Source organism: Mercenaria mercenaria, chromosome 7 (genome assembly GCF_021730395.1).
Source record: "Mercenaria mercenaria strain notata chromosome 7, MADL_Memer_1, whole genome shotgun sequence".
NCBI classification, from domain to species: Eukaryota; Metazoa; Mollusca; class Bivalvia; order Venerida; family Veneridae; genus Mercenaria; species Mercenaria mercenaria.
Genome location: NC_069367.1, coordinates 71,641,999 through 71,656,113, shown reverse-complemented (window position 1 = coordinate 71,656,113; position 14,115 = coordinate 71,641,999). Strand labels below are relative to the sequence as shown.

General features: G+C 35.4%; 1 protein-coding gene across 1 annotated transcript in view; it reads right to left on the bottom strand.

Annotated features, from left to right (window-relative positions):
- Positions 1-339: 339 nt before the first annotated feature.
- The window catches only part of LOC123553943 (protein strawberry notch homolog 1-like), an 83,423-nt gene continuing 69,647 nt past the window's right edge, over positions 340-14,115 (bottom strand). The window contains exons 26-32 of the mRNA XM_053548647.1: positions 12,119-12,220; positions 9,166-9,342; positions 7,084-7,166; positions 5,581-5,664; positions 2,796-2,901; positions 2,140-2,284; positions 340-1,453 (exon numbers count right to left, since the gene is read on the bottom strand). Of these exons, the coding sequence (XP_053404622.1) occupies positions 554-1,453; positions 2,140-2,284; positions 2,796-2,901; positions 5,581-5,664; positions 7,084-7,166; positions 9,166-9,342; positions 12,119-12,220 (1,597 nt within the window). The 3' untranslated portion in view covers positions 340-553. The remainder of the gene's footprint in view (positions 1,454-2,139; positions 2,285-2,795; positions 2,902-5,580; positions 5,665-7,083; positions 7,167-9,165; positions 9,343-12,118; positions 12,221-14,115) is intronic.

The window sequence follows — 14,115 nt, the reverse complement described above, 5'->3', positions numbered from 1 at the left end:
TTTTAAAACATTTTTTTGAACTGCAACACCACAGAAGCTTGTTCAGATATATAAACAAGAGCTGTCACTAATGGTGACAAATGCCCCCGCAGCACCTTGACCTTTGACCTGGTGACCCCAAAGTCAGTAGGGGTCGTGTACTCAATAAGTACTATCAGCATGTGAAGTTTGAAGCTCCTGGTTGCAGTGGTTCGCGAGTAAAGTGCCTTCATGCAAAAAGTTAACGTTGTGACGAACGAACTAACGAATGAACAAACGGACAGTTGAAAACTAATATGCCTCCCTTCGGGGGCATAAAAATCTGTATATACCAGCATACCAAAAAGTACAAAGCATCAATATCTGTATTACTGTTCTCATTTTTTGCAATATCTTTGATCATCTAAGTTCTACAGAAGTAAAGTTAACATCACAACCTGTATCACAGTCTAATTACTCTATAATACAGTTTTCTATACACAAACTCAGATCCACAGTTGAAATATCTTCCTATAGACTCTGCTATAGACCAGTCTAATACTGCATTGCACTTCTGTCTAATATTAAATCCAAATTACTCTATAATACAGTTATCTATATGTGAATTCAAATCCATATTTGAAATACCCTTTCCAAAAACTTTGTTACAGATTGGGCAAGTCGCTAATTTGTTTTCTTCCTCTTCCTTTTTTGTTGCCATTTTCTTCAATGTTGAAAACAGTGTGGCCTGTTTTGGTCTTTTGTTAGGCTGAGAACTTGCTTTATCATCCAAACGTCTTTTCTTTGAAGAAATATTGTTGAAATATGAAGAAACTTTATCATTTGACTCAGACTTGGAGCTTGTACTTGAATTACTGTCCAAGTCTATTAATGCAACAGAACCTTTGTTAGCAACGTCTTTTTCATCTACTTGTTTTTCATCAATCTTGTTCTTCTGATCACTAGTACCACTCCCTTCTCCAGATTCTGAACTTTTCAGAAATGCTTCATAACTAATTTCTTTACATTTCTTTCTTTTACTTGAAGTCCCTTTCTGTGACTCCATTTCATCATTAGCAGCCTTTTGGTCAACTAGGTCTTTGGACTTAACAGATGGCTTGAAAAAGTTTTTTATAGTTACTGGAGGTGTCAGAGCCTTTGTTAAACATTTAGACTTCACTGGTGCAACTTCCTGCACTACGGTCTTCAGAGTATCTGAGTTTGATCCATTTGGCACAGTAGTTTCTTCTGATGAAGTGGATTGGTCCAAATTTTCAGAAGGGTTATTCAGTAACTGGGTCAGTCCTCCTGAAGACTGAGATAGTCCATTTTGTGACGAAGGGGTACTATTTGGTTGCTGAGATAACTGACTTCCTTGGAAGAGTCCACTTGCACCAGGAGGTTGTCCATTCATAATCTGTGACATCAGGAATGTTTGGGAGAGTCCATTATAAGCTCCTTGACTTGATGCCAAGTACTGGGACATTTGTGGTTGCTGAAAATGTGAAAAAATACTCAGCTTTTATTTTTCAGGTATGAAAGTCAATGGCAATCTTTATCTCAGTATCATGGAAAGAACCACTTGAAGTAATGTGGAATTATTTATTACTCTAGCATATATCATCATGGTTTCGGCCCAAATGGCCGTTTGACTGGGAAATGCATTTGTGATTTTCATATTTTAAAAGATAAAAAATATAAGAATTTTACATTTTTACTGGGATTTCATTTAGTGGAATGGCATAATAACAAAATCTATAAAAAATAAGTCCCAATGATAAAGAATTTGTTTGGTAATAAACTAAAATGGAAAAAGACTTCCAACATTTTAAGAAAAATGAAGAATTGTAACACAAACTGATTTCCTTTCTATGGAATGATATGTTTTGTTTGCCATACATATATGCAGGACATAATGAACAACTTTAATTAATCCCAGCCATAAGTTAATTGTCATTATTATGTAAAAGGAAGCTTAAGTACTCTCAAGAGACTTTTCAACTGCAAAAGTAGTTTCCATTCTTTGTTACAAGTTGCTCACACTCAGCCCATTAACCCAATTCCAAAAAAGGGAACAACTTAAAAACAGATTTTTTCTTTTAATTGCTGTGTTCAAAATAAGACAAGGCTTTTGTTCTTTTTTTATCCTTTTTCAAACTAAAAATGCTATGTAAAACATACAGATTGCTGAACTTTCTCAATAAATCTCTGTTCCTTTAATGCCGTCTCCACCTCTGGAATGAGGAGCTGTGGGAATCGTATCCCTACAACACGTTCACCGTCATTCAACTTCACACGTACAACTCTTATCGACGATTCTGATTTACTGAAAATGTTGAAACAGATGGTACAAAATCTTACTGAATGAACAAAGTGACACATCTAATAGTCAATTTACAGATCAAAGTCCAACAAGTGATCTAATAAAAATAGAACACACTATGAATAGACCTATCAGTTTTTTAGTTACACATTTTTTATTTCTGTATTTATTTGCAATGTTGATAATGATAATTACCTTTTCAAAAATACAAAATTCAACAATAATTGGAAAAATAAAGAACATCTATAATTTAATGCAGATAAATGGCATTATAATGTCTGCTCAACTGGAGACAGTGATAGAAATTAGGCTGAATTGCTATTTATATTAATTACGTACAATAAATTTTCTGACAATCTGGAGTATATTTGAAAACTGTTATCAGCCAAAATTTATACAAGTTTACTATGTTTTCACGTTCAGGCTAGTGCTTATTTTGATCACTGTGGAATAAAATTTGACAAAAGACATAAATTAAAAGTTTGTTCCTGAAAATATTTCATATTTTCCTTACCTGAGATTTAACTTTGTAGCATTCCTATTCAGGGTAGTTTCAAGAATATTCATGAAGGTTACAATACTTCCACACAGCAGATGTAGACTGTAACATCTGCTTCCAACTGAAATAAAGTCAAAGTTAACAAGAGCTATCCGTAAGACAGCCAAGCTCGACTATTCGAAATATTGTCACAGAAGCAGGAAATTATTACCCAAAATGTTAAATATCAAAAGAGTTTTAAGTTCGAAACGGGACATAATTTGACCAAAATGCATATCAGTTATGGGACTTGATGCTATCAACTAGTTTAATAACCCCGAAGAAACATGTGAAGTTTCAATTCCATATCTGCATTAGTTTTGGAGATAGTAACTTGCATGTAAAACTTTAACCAGAATTTTCTAAGTCCAAAAGGGGGCATAATTTGCTCAAAATACATGTTAAGAGTTATGGAACTTGACCCAGTGAGGTTGGTAACTGACCTAGAAAAAGAATAAATAAGTTTCAAAGCTATATGCCTTTTGGTAATAGCTGTATGTACTTGTACGCAAAACTTTAACCAGGATTTTCTAAGTCCAAAAGGGGGCATAATTTGCCCAAAATACATGTCAGAGTTATGGGACTTGATTCTATCAACTAGTTTTATAACCCCGAAGACACATGTGAAGTTTCAATTTAATATCTGCATTAGTTTTGGAGATAGTAACTTGCATGTAAAACTTTAACCAGGATTTTCTAAGTCCAAAAGGGGGCATAATTTGCTCAAAATACATGTCAGAGTTATGGGACTTGGCCCAGTGAGGTAGGTAATTGATCTAGAAAAAGAAAAAATAAGTTTCAAATCAATATGCCTTTTAGTAATAGCTGTATGTACTTGCACGCAAAACTTTAACCAGAATTTTCTAAGTCCAAAAGGGGGCATAATTTGGCCAAAATACATGTCAGAGTTATGGGACTTGACCCAGTGAGGTAGGTAATTGATCTAGAAAAAGAAAAAATAAGTTTCAAATCTATATGCCTTTTAGTAATAGCTGTATGTACTTGCACGCAAAACTTTAACCAAAATTTTCTAAGTACAAAAGGGGGCATAATTTGGCCAAAATGAAGGTCAGAGTTATGAGACTTGGTGCTATCAACTAGTTTTATAACCCCAAAGACACATGTGAAGTTTCAATTCAATATCTGCATTAGTTTTGGAGATAGTAACTTGCATGTAAAACTTTAACCAGAATTTTCCAAGTCCAAAAGGGGGCATAATTTGCTCAAAATACATGTTAGAGTTATGGAACTTGACCCAGTGAGGTTGGTAATTGACCTAGAAAAAGAATAAATAAGTTTCAAAGCTATATGCCTTTAAATGATAGCTGTATGTACTTGCATGCAAAAACTTAACCAAGGTGTGACGCCGACGCCGACGCCGACGCCAGGGTGAGTAGAATAGCTAGACTATTTTTCGAATAGTCGAGCTAAAAATACTTCCACAGAGCAGACATAGACTGTTACATCTCCTTCTGACTGAAAATAAAATCACAAAGTTAACAAAACTTCCACACAGTGGATGTAGACTGTAACATCTGCTTCCAACTGGAAATAAATCAAAGTTAAAAATGATGTAGGCTTAACATCTGCTTCTGACTGAAATAAATCATAAACTTAACAATACTTCCACACAGCAGAATCTGATGTAGACTGTAATTTACTTGAACTGAAAATAAAATCAGAGAGAAAACTATCTTTCATATAGCAGACATAGACTCTAACATTTGCTTGTGACTTTAAAACAACTTCAAATACTTTGACACAGCAGACGTATGCTGCATATGGCTGAAGAGAGGTTTGAACAAAAGTTGAATTTTAGTTAAAAGGGTTGTCTTGAAAGTGATTTCAAAAACAACAGCAAACAATGGACTGTGATATATGTATGTTCATTTGTTGACGCGGTCAGATACTCTAACAGAATCCTCTATCTTCTTTCCACCAATCAATAGTAAAGTCTGATGCAAGGTGAAATACCCTATTAAACAGGACCTCTAAGTTAGCTCAAAGTTTTAGTCATTTTACTGTGAAAAGTAATAGATCCTTGGATTCAAGTTTGGTGTCTTGTTAGTTGGGTTTTAAGAAACACGTGACATAAATTAGGTTGTACTGTGACCTCCCAAGTTTTAATGATGGGGAAAGCCCCCTAGGTGCCCCACCAAGAATTATTTCAGGCACAGGTAGGCCAGAGTAGAAGCAAAGAAATTATGTACGCCAGCTGAGTTTCTTCCTCTCATGAAACTATACTACATAAGTTTCAAACCAACAGAGGTTGCATTTTTTGTTGTTGTTGGGTTTAATGTTCACCGACACAATTATAGATTATATATTTTCCAGCTTTGATGGTGGAGGAAGATCCAAGGGGTGCCCCTATGTGCATTATTTCATCACAGGTGGGCACCTGGGTAGAACCACCGACCTTCCGCAAGCCAGCTGGATGGCTTCCTCATATGAAGAATTCAACGACCCAAGTAAGGCTCGAACCTAAATCAGTGAGGGGCAAGTGATTCAAAGTCAGTGACCTTAACCACTGCCACGGAGGCCCCTGATGTTAACAGTTTTAGAGTAAAGTTAACCACTAGTATATTGAGGCACCTGTTTTAGACTGTTGATTAATGGGCCAATGATTAACTGTTAGACAGACTTCCTGGTGCCAAGATTATTAAACTGAGTTTTGAATATAACTTTGCCATTGGTCAACTCAGAAGCAGGTAAACAGATGCTAGAGAAATGAGACTATGTAATTAATTACTGAAAACCTTACCTTTACAGAAGTCTCTATTCTTACAGTGAGAACCATGAACACAACTTGTCTTCGTTATTTCATACAGTTCTTTCCAGCCTTTCTCTAAAATTATAATAAGTCTTTCAATTAGTTGCGCTTTATGAATGGTTTTGAAAAGGAAACAGGAACACTTAGATATGTTGAAACCCCTCTTTGACAAAACCTGTCCTGCAAAAAGCATTTACAACCAACCATGTCAAGATTTTGTATGGTTTTTTGTCCAGCTTCTGTCCTGACAACACCACATGAAAATCCCTTTGAAATTACAATACTGTAACCACTTAATACTTCATTCAAAAACTGTTTTGAACATTGATTCAGTTATGAAATGGAAAGCAGTTCAGGCTATTTTACCATTGCTCTACAACCTTACCTCTTCAGCAGCAATACTACTATAGAGACTTAAACTTGTTTGTTCATTGAGGCTTGTGCTCTAACTTTAATTCACTTGTGGTGAACTGGTTTATATCGCCTTTTCAAGAGGTATTTTCTTACCAAATAATTATTTTGCATTTGTGTATGTTTTCTGACATAATGCTTGCTAATGATTAATGTTCACACAGAATGTAAATTTGCAAGCGTCACTGTTACATACAGGCGAAAATAAAATTAACATAAACATAACCCGGTTTACAGCGAACTACAATCTACAGTTAGCTACATCTACAGAGAGCTACAATCTACAGGGAAGAACAATCTACAGTGAGCTATGAGCTACATCTACAGTGAGCTACAATCTAAAGCTAGCTACAATGTACAGAGAGCTACATCTACAGAGAGCTACAATGTACAGTGAGCTACTATCTACAGGGAAGAACAATCTACAGTGAGCTATGAGCTACATCTACAGTGAGCTACAATCTAAAGCTAGCTACAATGTACAGGGAGCTACAATCTACATTGAGCTATGAGCTGCAATCTACAGTGAGCTACAATGTACAGGGAGCTACAATCTACAGTGAGCTATGAGCTACAATCTACAGTGAGCTACAATGTACAGGGAGCTACTATCTACAGGGAAGTACCATCTACAGTGAGCTACATCTACAAATAGCTACGAGCTACAAGATATATCTACAGGAAGCTACAACTCACAGTGAGCTATAATTACTATCTACAGTGAGCTAGGAGCTACAATCTACAGTGAGTTACAATCTTAAATGAGCTACACTCTACAGTGAGCTATGAGCTACAATATACAGTGAGTTCTAATCTGCTGTGAGCTTCAATCTACAGGAAGCTAAATTCTATAGTGAGCTATGAGCTACACTCTACAGGCAGCTACAATCTACAGTGAGCTACAAGTTACATCTACAGAGAGCTATGAGCTACAATCTACAGTGAGCTACAATCTACAGCGAGTTACAATCTACAGCGAGTTACAATCTACAGCGATTTACAATCTTCCTGTGAGCTAAAATCTACAGGGAGTTACAATCTAAAGTTAGCTACAATCCCCAGTGAGTTTCAATCTACACTTACCTGCATCAGCTCGATCTATTCGAGAGTATCTCTGCATCAAATCTGTTTTCTCCTCTTCAAAGTATGATAACCCAGTGTTAGGTCTAAAACAGAGAAAAATGAAAACATTTCAAATTATCTTTACAGTTTTTAGTTATTTACCAGCTGCATCGAAAGATTTCCATAAAATGTGGGAAATTATCACTTTTGGTACCTGGGACAACTGTATATTAGGGGAACTTCAGAGTGGTATGGATGTACAGAAGATTAAACACTGCCAAATAAAATTGATCATAAAAACATTCAGCCATTACATAACCCTACAAATTATGACAATTTTGGGAGAGCTAAAAGGCAGTTTTTATATGCAGGTTAAAATACACTGCAGTATTTAACCCAAAGTGGTCTCTGTAAAAAAATGGTATTCACCACAGACTTGGTAAGTATATCAAAGTCAGAATTCCTTTGAATTCCTACCGATTCATAAAACTAATAAACCCGTAAGAGATTAAGAGATTCAAGTATGCAAAACAATAATTAAAGACTTAACATCTTGCCTAAAATCATCACTGTATTAACCAATCTGACAACCTCTGACTGTTTCTGTCATCCAAGTCAGGTGGGAGTAAGTATAGTTACAAATTCAAGCAGAAAACTTACATTTGGCATTTAATTTGCTAGTTGGGAAATAGATTTTAGTTTTGCTTGCTTTGTTGGCAAATAAAACATGGTTCTGACTTCAGATGCGTAGCAATCTAATCACGAAGGCCGAAGTGATTAATTATGATGCACCCAAATGAAACAAGAGCACCGCCTTGCGGGTGCTGACGCTCATCTGATTTTTTTTGTGTAATAGAAATATTGTCCTACCCATGATTTTCTAAGTCTAAAAAGGGCCATCATTCTTGCAAAAAGCAGGATAGAGTTATGTTTCTTGATGTACAGTGTCCACTTATGATGGTGAAAAACTCTTGCAAGTTTTAAAGCAATAGCTTTGATAGTTTATGAGAAAAGTTGACTTAAACGTAATACTCAACCAAGAAAATGATTTTCTAAGTCCAAAAGGGGCAATAATTATTGCAAAAAGCAGGATGGAGTTATGTTGCTTGCTGTACAGGGTCAGCTTATGATGGTGAACAAGTGTTGCAAGTTTCAAAGCAATAGCTTTGATAGTTTAAGAGAAAAAGTTGACCTAAACATAAAACTTAACCAAGAAATCTGATATTTTCTAAGTCCAAAAGGGGCCATAAATCTTGCAAAAAGCAGGACGGAGTTATGTTTCTTGCTATACAGGGTCAACTTATGATGGTGAACAAGTGTTGCAAGTTTTAAAGCAATAGCTTTGATAGTTTAGGATAAAAGCTGACCTAAACATAAAACTTACCAAGAAAACTGATTTTCTAAGTCCAAAAGGGGCAATAAATCTTGCAAAAAGCAAGATGGAGTTATGTTTCTTGATGTACAGGGTCTGCTTATGATGGTGAACAAGTATTCCAAGTTTCAAAGCAATAGCTTTGATAGTTTAGGAGAAAAGTTGACCTAAACATAAAACTTAACCAAGAAATCTGATATTTTCTAAGTACAAAAGGGGCCATAAATCTTGCAAAAAGCAAGATGGAGTTATGTTTCTTGCTATACAGGGTCAGCTTATGATGGTGAACAAGTATTCCAAGTTTCAAAGCAATAGCTTTGATAGTTTAGGAGAAAAGCTGACCTAAACATAAAACTTAACCAGGCAACGCCGACGCAGACGCCGACGCCGACAACCGCTCAAGTGATGACAATAACTCATCATTTTTTTTCAAAAAATCAGATGAGCTAAAAACGAGTTTTATTTCCCAACAAAGCACGCAAAACTAAAATATATTTCCATTCTAACACCTTCAAATAATCGAATTACACCAGGAATGGATACTAATATGGAATAAAATGTGGTTTTAAATACGAGGGTGTAAACCGGAGTAGCCAAAAGTAGGTCATTTTGCAAAACATGTTCTAATCGACAAGACAATACACGGTAAAATCCTTCTTTGTTTATATAAAAGAAAATCTTAGAAGTGTTAGAATAAAATTTAAAACACATTTAAATCTAAACAAAATTACCTAGCAATTCTGAAGAGGTGAGATGAATTCTCCTTCTGTGTTGCTAGAATGAATAGTTTCTTTCCCCATACATCTCTCTTTGAGATATAAAACCCATCTTGTTTCTGGCTGTGGTTGTCTGCTCTTGCTACAGCTTGTTCCCAGCTCATACCTCTGTCAATGTTTAACTCTACAAGTCTGAAATACCACTTAAGAAATATAATAGACGTTTCACATTTAGATGGTGCACTGTTCCATGCTAGGTTTTAATTATGTCATTCCCACAAACAATCCCATTACTCTGTGACTAAACTACTAAATTCTTACAAAAGTTTTATGCTTAGTGTTTTTGAGATGATTTTAATCCAACTGCACAGCGCATATCAAGCCACAGTTTAATTAAAATGAATAAAAGTTTCTGTCCCAGAAAGCTGTGTTAATCTTCCATTCAGATGTCTCTACTGTAGTAATGTGTATCAAACATTAACTGTCTCAAACGCAACTGCATAAATACTGCTGTATGAATTACAAAACATCTTTTTACTTTTAGGTTTTACAACCCATGATATATCTTAACAAGAGGGTCATTGACCCTAAAGAGCTCAACTGTGTACAAGTCTTCAAGTCTGTTTGTATCAGTACAGAGTTACACAAGAAGATGTTTAAAGTTTCCACTATATACATATAGGGAAAAATGACCACGCCCTCTGGCATCCATCTTTTTTGACAAATCAAAATAATTTGAACAATCTTGGTAGAGAGTCACATAAGGACCATTGGTGTAATATTATTCTAAAATCGGGCAAGCAGTTTCACACAAGAAGATGTTTAAAGTTTCTACTATATACACATAGGGAAAAGTGACCACGTCCTCTGGCGGCCATGTTTTTTTGATGAATCAAAATAATTTGAACAATCTTGGTAAAAGGTCACATAAGGACCATTTGTGTAAAATTATTCTAAAATCAGGCCAGCAGTTTTACACAAGAAGATTTTTGAAGTTTCCACTATATATGTATAGGGAAAAGTGACCACGTCCTCTGGCGGCCATGTTTTTTTGATGAATCAAAATAATTTGAACAATCTTGGTAAAAGGTCACACAAGGACCATTTGTGTAAAATTATTCTAAAATCAGGCCAGCAGTTTTACACAAGAAGATTTTTGAAGTTTCCACTATATATGTATAGGGAAAAGTGACCACGCTCTCTGGCGGCCATGTTTTTTGAAGATTCAAAATAATCTGAACAATCTTGGTAGTGGGTCACACAAGGACCATTTGTATAAAATTATTCTAAAATCGGGCAAGCAGTTTCATACAAGAAGATTTTTAGCGTTTCCACTATATACATATAGGGAAAAGTGACCATGCCCTCTAGCGGCCATGTTTTTTGACGATTCGGTATAAGTTGAACAATCTTGATAGAGGGTGACATAAGGATCACTTGACTGTGTGAAATTATTTCAAAATCGGACCATTGGTTTAGGAGGTCATTTGAAGCTCTGGCAGCCCCTATGTGCAACCAAGCGGAACCGTTTGAACAACTCTGGTCAATCCATTCATTGGTTTTGGAGGAGATGTCGTTTAGGCCATACCAAATTGATTTGTCAGTTGTCGGAACTACTGCATCAATGATTTCAGTCCCAAGAAAAAGAAAAAAAAATTCACCCGCCCTCACATACATAAAAATCGCCGAATTTTTTTTTTTTTTTTTCTGATTACGCGGTCCGGAATGATAACGGTAAACAGGTTTTATTGCTGTTTTAATGCGTCAAAGTGATATTGATCGGAATCCATGCGTTTGTAATACATGTAGCTGATGACACAAACTCAAAAAGTCAGGAATTATGGTGTTGTTCACCATTTGTTCATCAGTTGTTTTAAATCTGAAGTGTCTGTGCTAGTGCCACACATGGCCTTCGATGTGCCGGTAGGTGATGAAGTAGGCACGTTCTACGATTGTTCAAATTATACAGTGAAAACAAAGCCCGACTTGTAAGACGTGCACTCCGTTTGGTCTCATTGGTCAAGTGATTTATTACTTTCCCCTCACCTCTACGGTTTGGAGTTACACTAGGGGCACAAAGTTGCTCATGTGTCGAAGCCATCTAAATGGGTTTCAGAAGATATGTTATTCCACCTGGGTGCCTGTTTGTCTTAAATATTCCTCATCCACTGCCGTTAAATGGGCACGCCTTCAGATTAATATAGAACAATCAAAATTAAAAATAAGACACTCATCCCTCAGTAATTATAAATACAAAATAAAAACAAAGTGATTCAGTGAGTTTTAGCAAGAATTTATTTGCAAAACCATTCATGTAGTCTTTAAAACATACAGAAAAGCTATCTACTGTCTTAGTCACACTGTAAATGTTTAAGTTCCGTGTTATTCTTAAAGAAATGTTAACTTCATGTATAATCATAACTGCAAAAAAAAAAAAAAAAAAAAATTACCCGCTCGCTCCATGTAAAAGCTACCCGCCTCTGAAAAAGACAAAATTGAGAAAAAAAAAAAAAAAAAAAAAAATTCGCTCGCTCGCTCCCATTTTTTTTGAAAATTTTCCGAAGAACTATTAATCAATTTGGTATGGCCTTAAACACAAATGTTGACGACAGACGGACGACTTGACGGACTGATGCACAAATGATGGACACAACCTGATCACAATAGAAATACAAAATTCTAGTGAACCTTGCAGCATGTATTATAAAGAAACTGTTTCAATTATTCCTTTGGCAGTGTTTTAATACAAGTTCATTCATATACTGTGAAATTGTTATTATTTCTGCGAGTTGTGTCAAATTAAATCCAAACAAAACATCCTTATGATTTTCATGAAATCAAATCTGAAATCTGAGAATTCATGTCCCCATTAGAATGCAGATTTGGTTGAAACCATAACAAGTTATGCCCATGGAACAGAACAACGTCACATTTATCATTTTTCTAAAACCATAAAGAAGGATCAAACCTAGTGGATGTATGGCCTTTGTTGTACTCCTTGAAGATTTCCTTCGGTTTGCCAACCATCTCTACAGAAGATGCTGTGATGTCCAGCATTCCTTCATTATACCTGAAACAATTAAACACAAACTGGTCTTAGTTCCAATTAAGAAATAAAATACTTCAAGTGTTTAAAGCATGTGGAGGCCTTAATCCATCATTTATACTTTAAATCTGACCATGACTTTTGAACCCAAAACAATAGGGGTCATCCAATCATTGGCAATCATCCTATAAACAGGCTGTCTAGCATACCCTGACAAAAAATTAGGGCTAATTTTAGGGCAATTTGTACAAAAAAATAGGGCTAAAATTAGGAATTTGGTACAATTTTAAGGAAATTTTAGGGCTAAATTTAGGAATTTTCAAATTAAAATATGGACTTTAAAGACCATGTAATGTGCTTACCTTTATGTGATTGACACAAAAGTAACTCACAAATAGTGCTTTGTTTACAGAAAAGACGTCTACCACTGGTAAACTGCTTTGAACTGTGCTAAACTGTTTTTTTCTGAATTAGAAGAACTTTTAAACAACATTTAAGACATTTTCTCTTTTTGATCATTGCAAAAAAGTTAAAAAATCAGGATTTTTTGTGAAAAAATAGGGCCTTTTTAGGAATTTCCTTTGATTTAAAAAAAAAAAAAAAAAAGGAATTTTAGCCAAATTGAAAAAAAATAGGAAAAAGTAGGAATTTTAGGGACGCTAGACAGCCTGTATAATAAAGTCTGACTTTGGTAAGCCCATGACCTGGAGTTATTGAGCAGAAACTGTTTTAAGTCTTAAGGTCATTACCTGCAATATTATAGGTGCCATTTACTGACTAAAGGCAATCATCTTACTAAGATTTACTATTGCGTGGAGAGCCTTCCATGACTGAGCCAAAACAGGTTTCAGTTTGAAGGTCAAAATGACCTTTGACCCACAGATTCCTAAAACAATAGGGTCATATACTGACAACAGGCAATTATCCTGTGCAGCTTGACCACTGTAGGTCCAAGCCTTCTCAAGCTGTTGAGCCCTTGGCAGTCTGAAGGTCACAGGACCTTTTACCCCTATAGAACTGTTATCTACTAACCACAAGCAACTGTCCTTTGGAGTTTCAATACTGCAGGCAAAAGCATTTTGCAGTTATCATTTGGAAGCCAAACTGTCTACCAACTGATAGACAGATCAACATGACCAAAACAGTATACCTCATCTTCTACACAGGGAAGCACAGTAACAAGAGCTGTCAGTAAGACAGCGTGCTCAACTTTTCTCAGCGCTTGACTTTGAATTAGAGCTTTGCCAGTAAAAAAAAATCCAAGTTAAAAGGGACATAACTCTGTCAAAATTCAAATCAGAGTTTGGGGAATTGTGTCCCCTGGTGTAGACTTTGATAGTAAATAACTATTTTGAGTTTCAAGTCAAAAGCTTTAATAGTAACAGAGATATTTGACTTTATCAAAAAATTTAACAAAAATTTAAGAAGGGGCATAATTCTATCAAAATTCACATCAGATTACTGTTATGGGTTTTGTTTCTCCTGGTGTAGACTTTAATGGTAAACAAGTATTTTAAGTTTCTAGTCAATAGCTTTGATAGTAACAGAGATATTTGACTATCAAAAACTTCAACCAAAATTTCTAAGTTAAAAAGGGGCATAATTCTGTCAATATTCAAATGGGGATTGTTTCTCCTGGTGTAGGCTTTGATAGTAAATAATTATTTTAAGTTTCAAGTTTCAAGTCAATAGCTTTGATAGTAACAAAGATATTTGACTTTATCAAAAACTTTAACCAACGGTAACAAAGATATTTGACTTTATCAAAAACTTTAACCGACGGCAATGCCGATGCCGGGGCGAGCACAATAGCTCTACATTTTCCTTGAAAAGTTGAGCTAAAAATGTGTGTTATTTTGCAACATTCACCTAAATTGTCAAAAACAGTAGATTCTCTTCACTCACAACTATCAATAAAT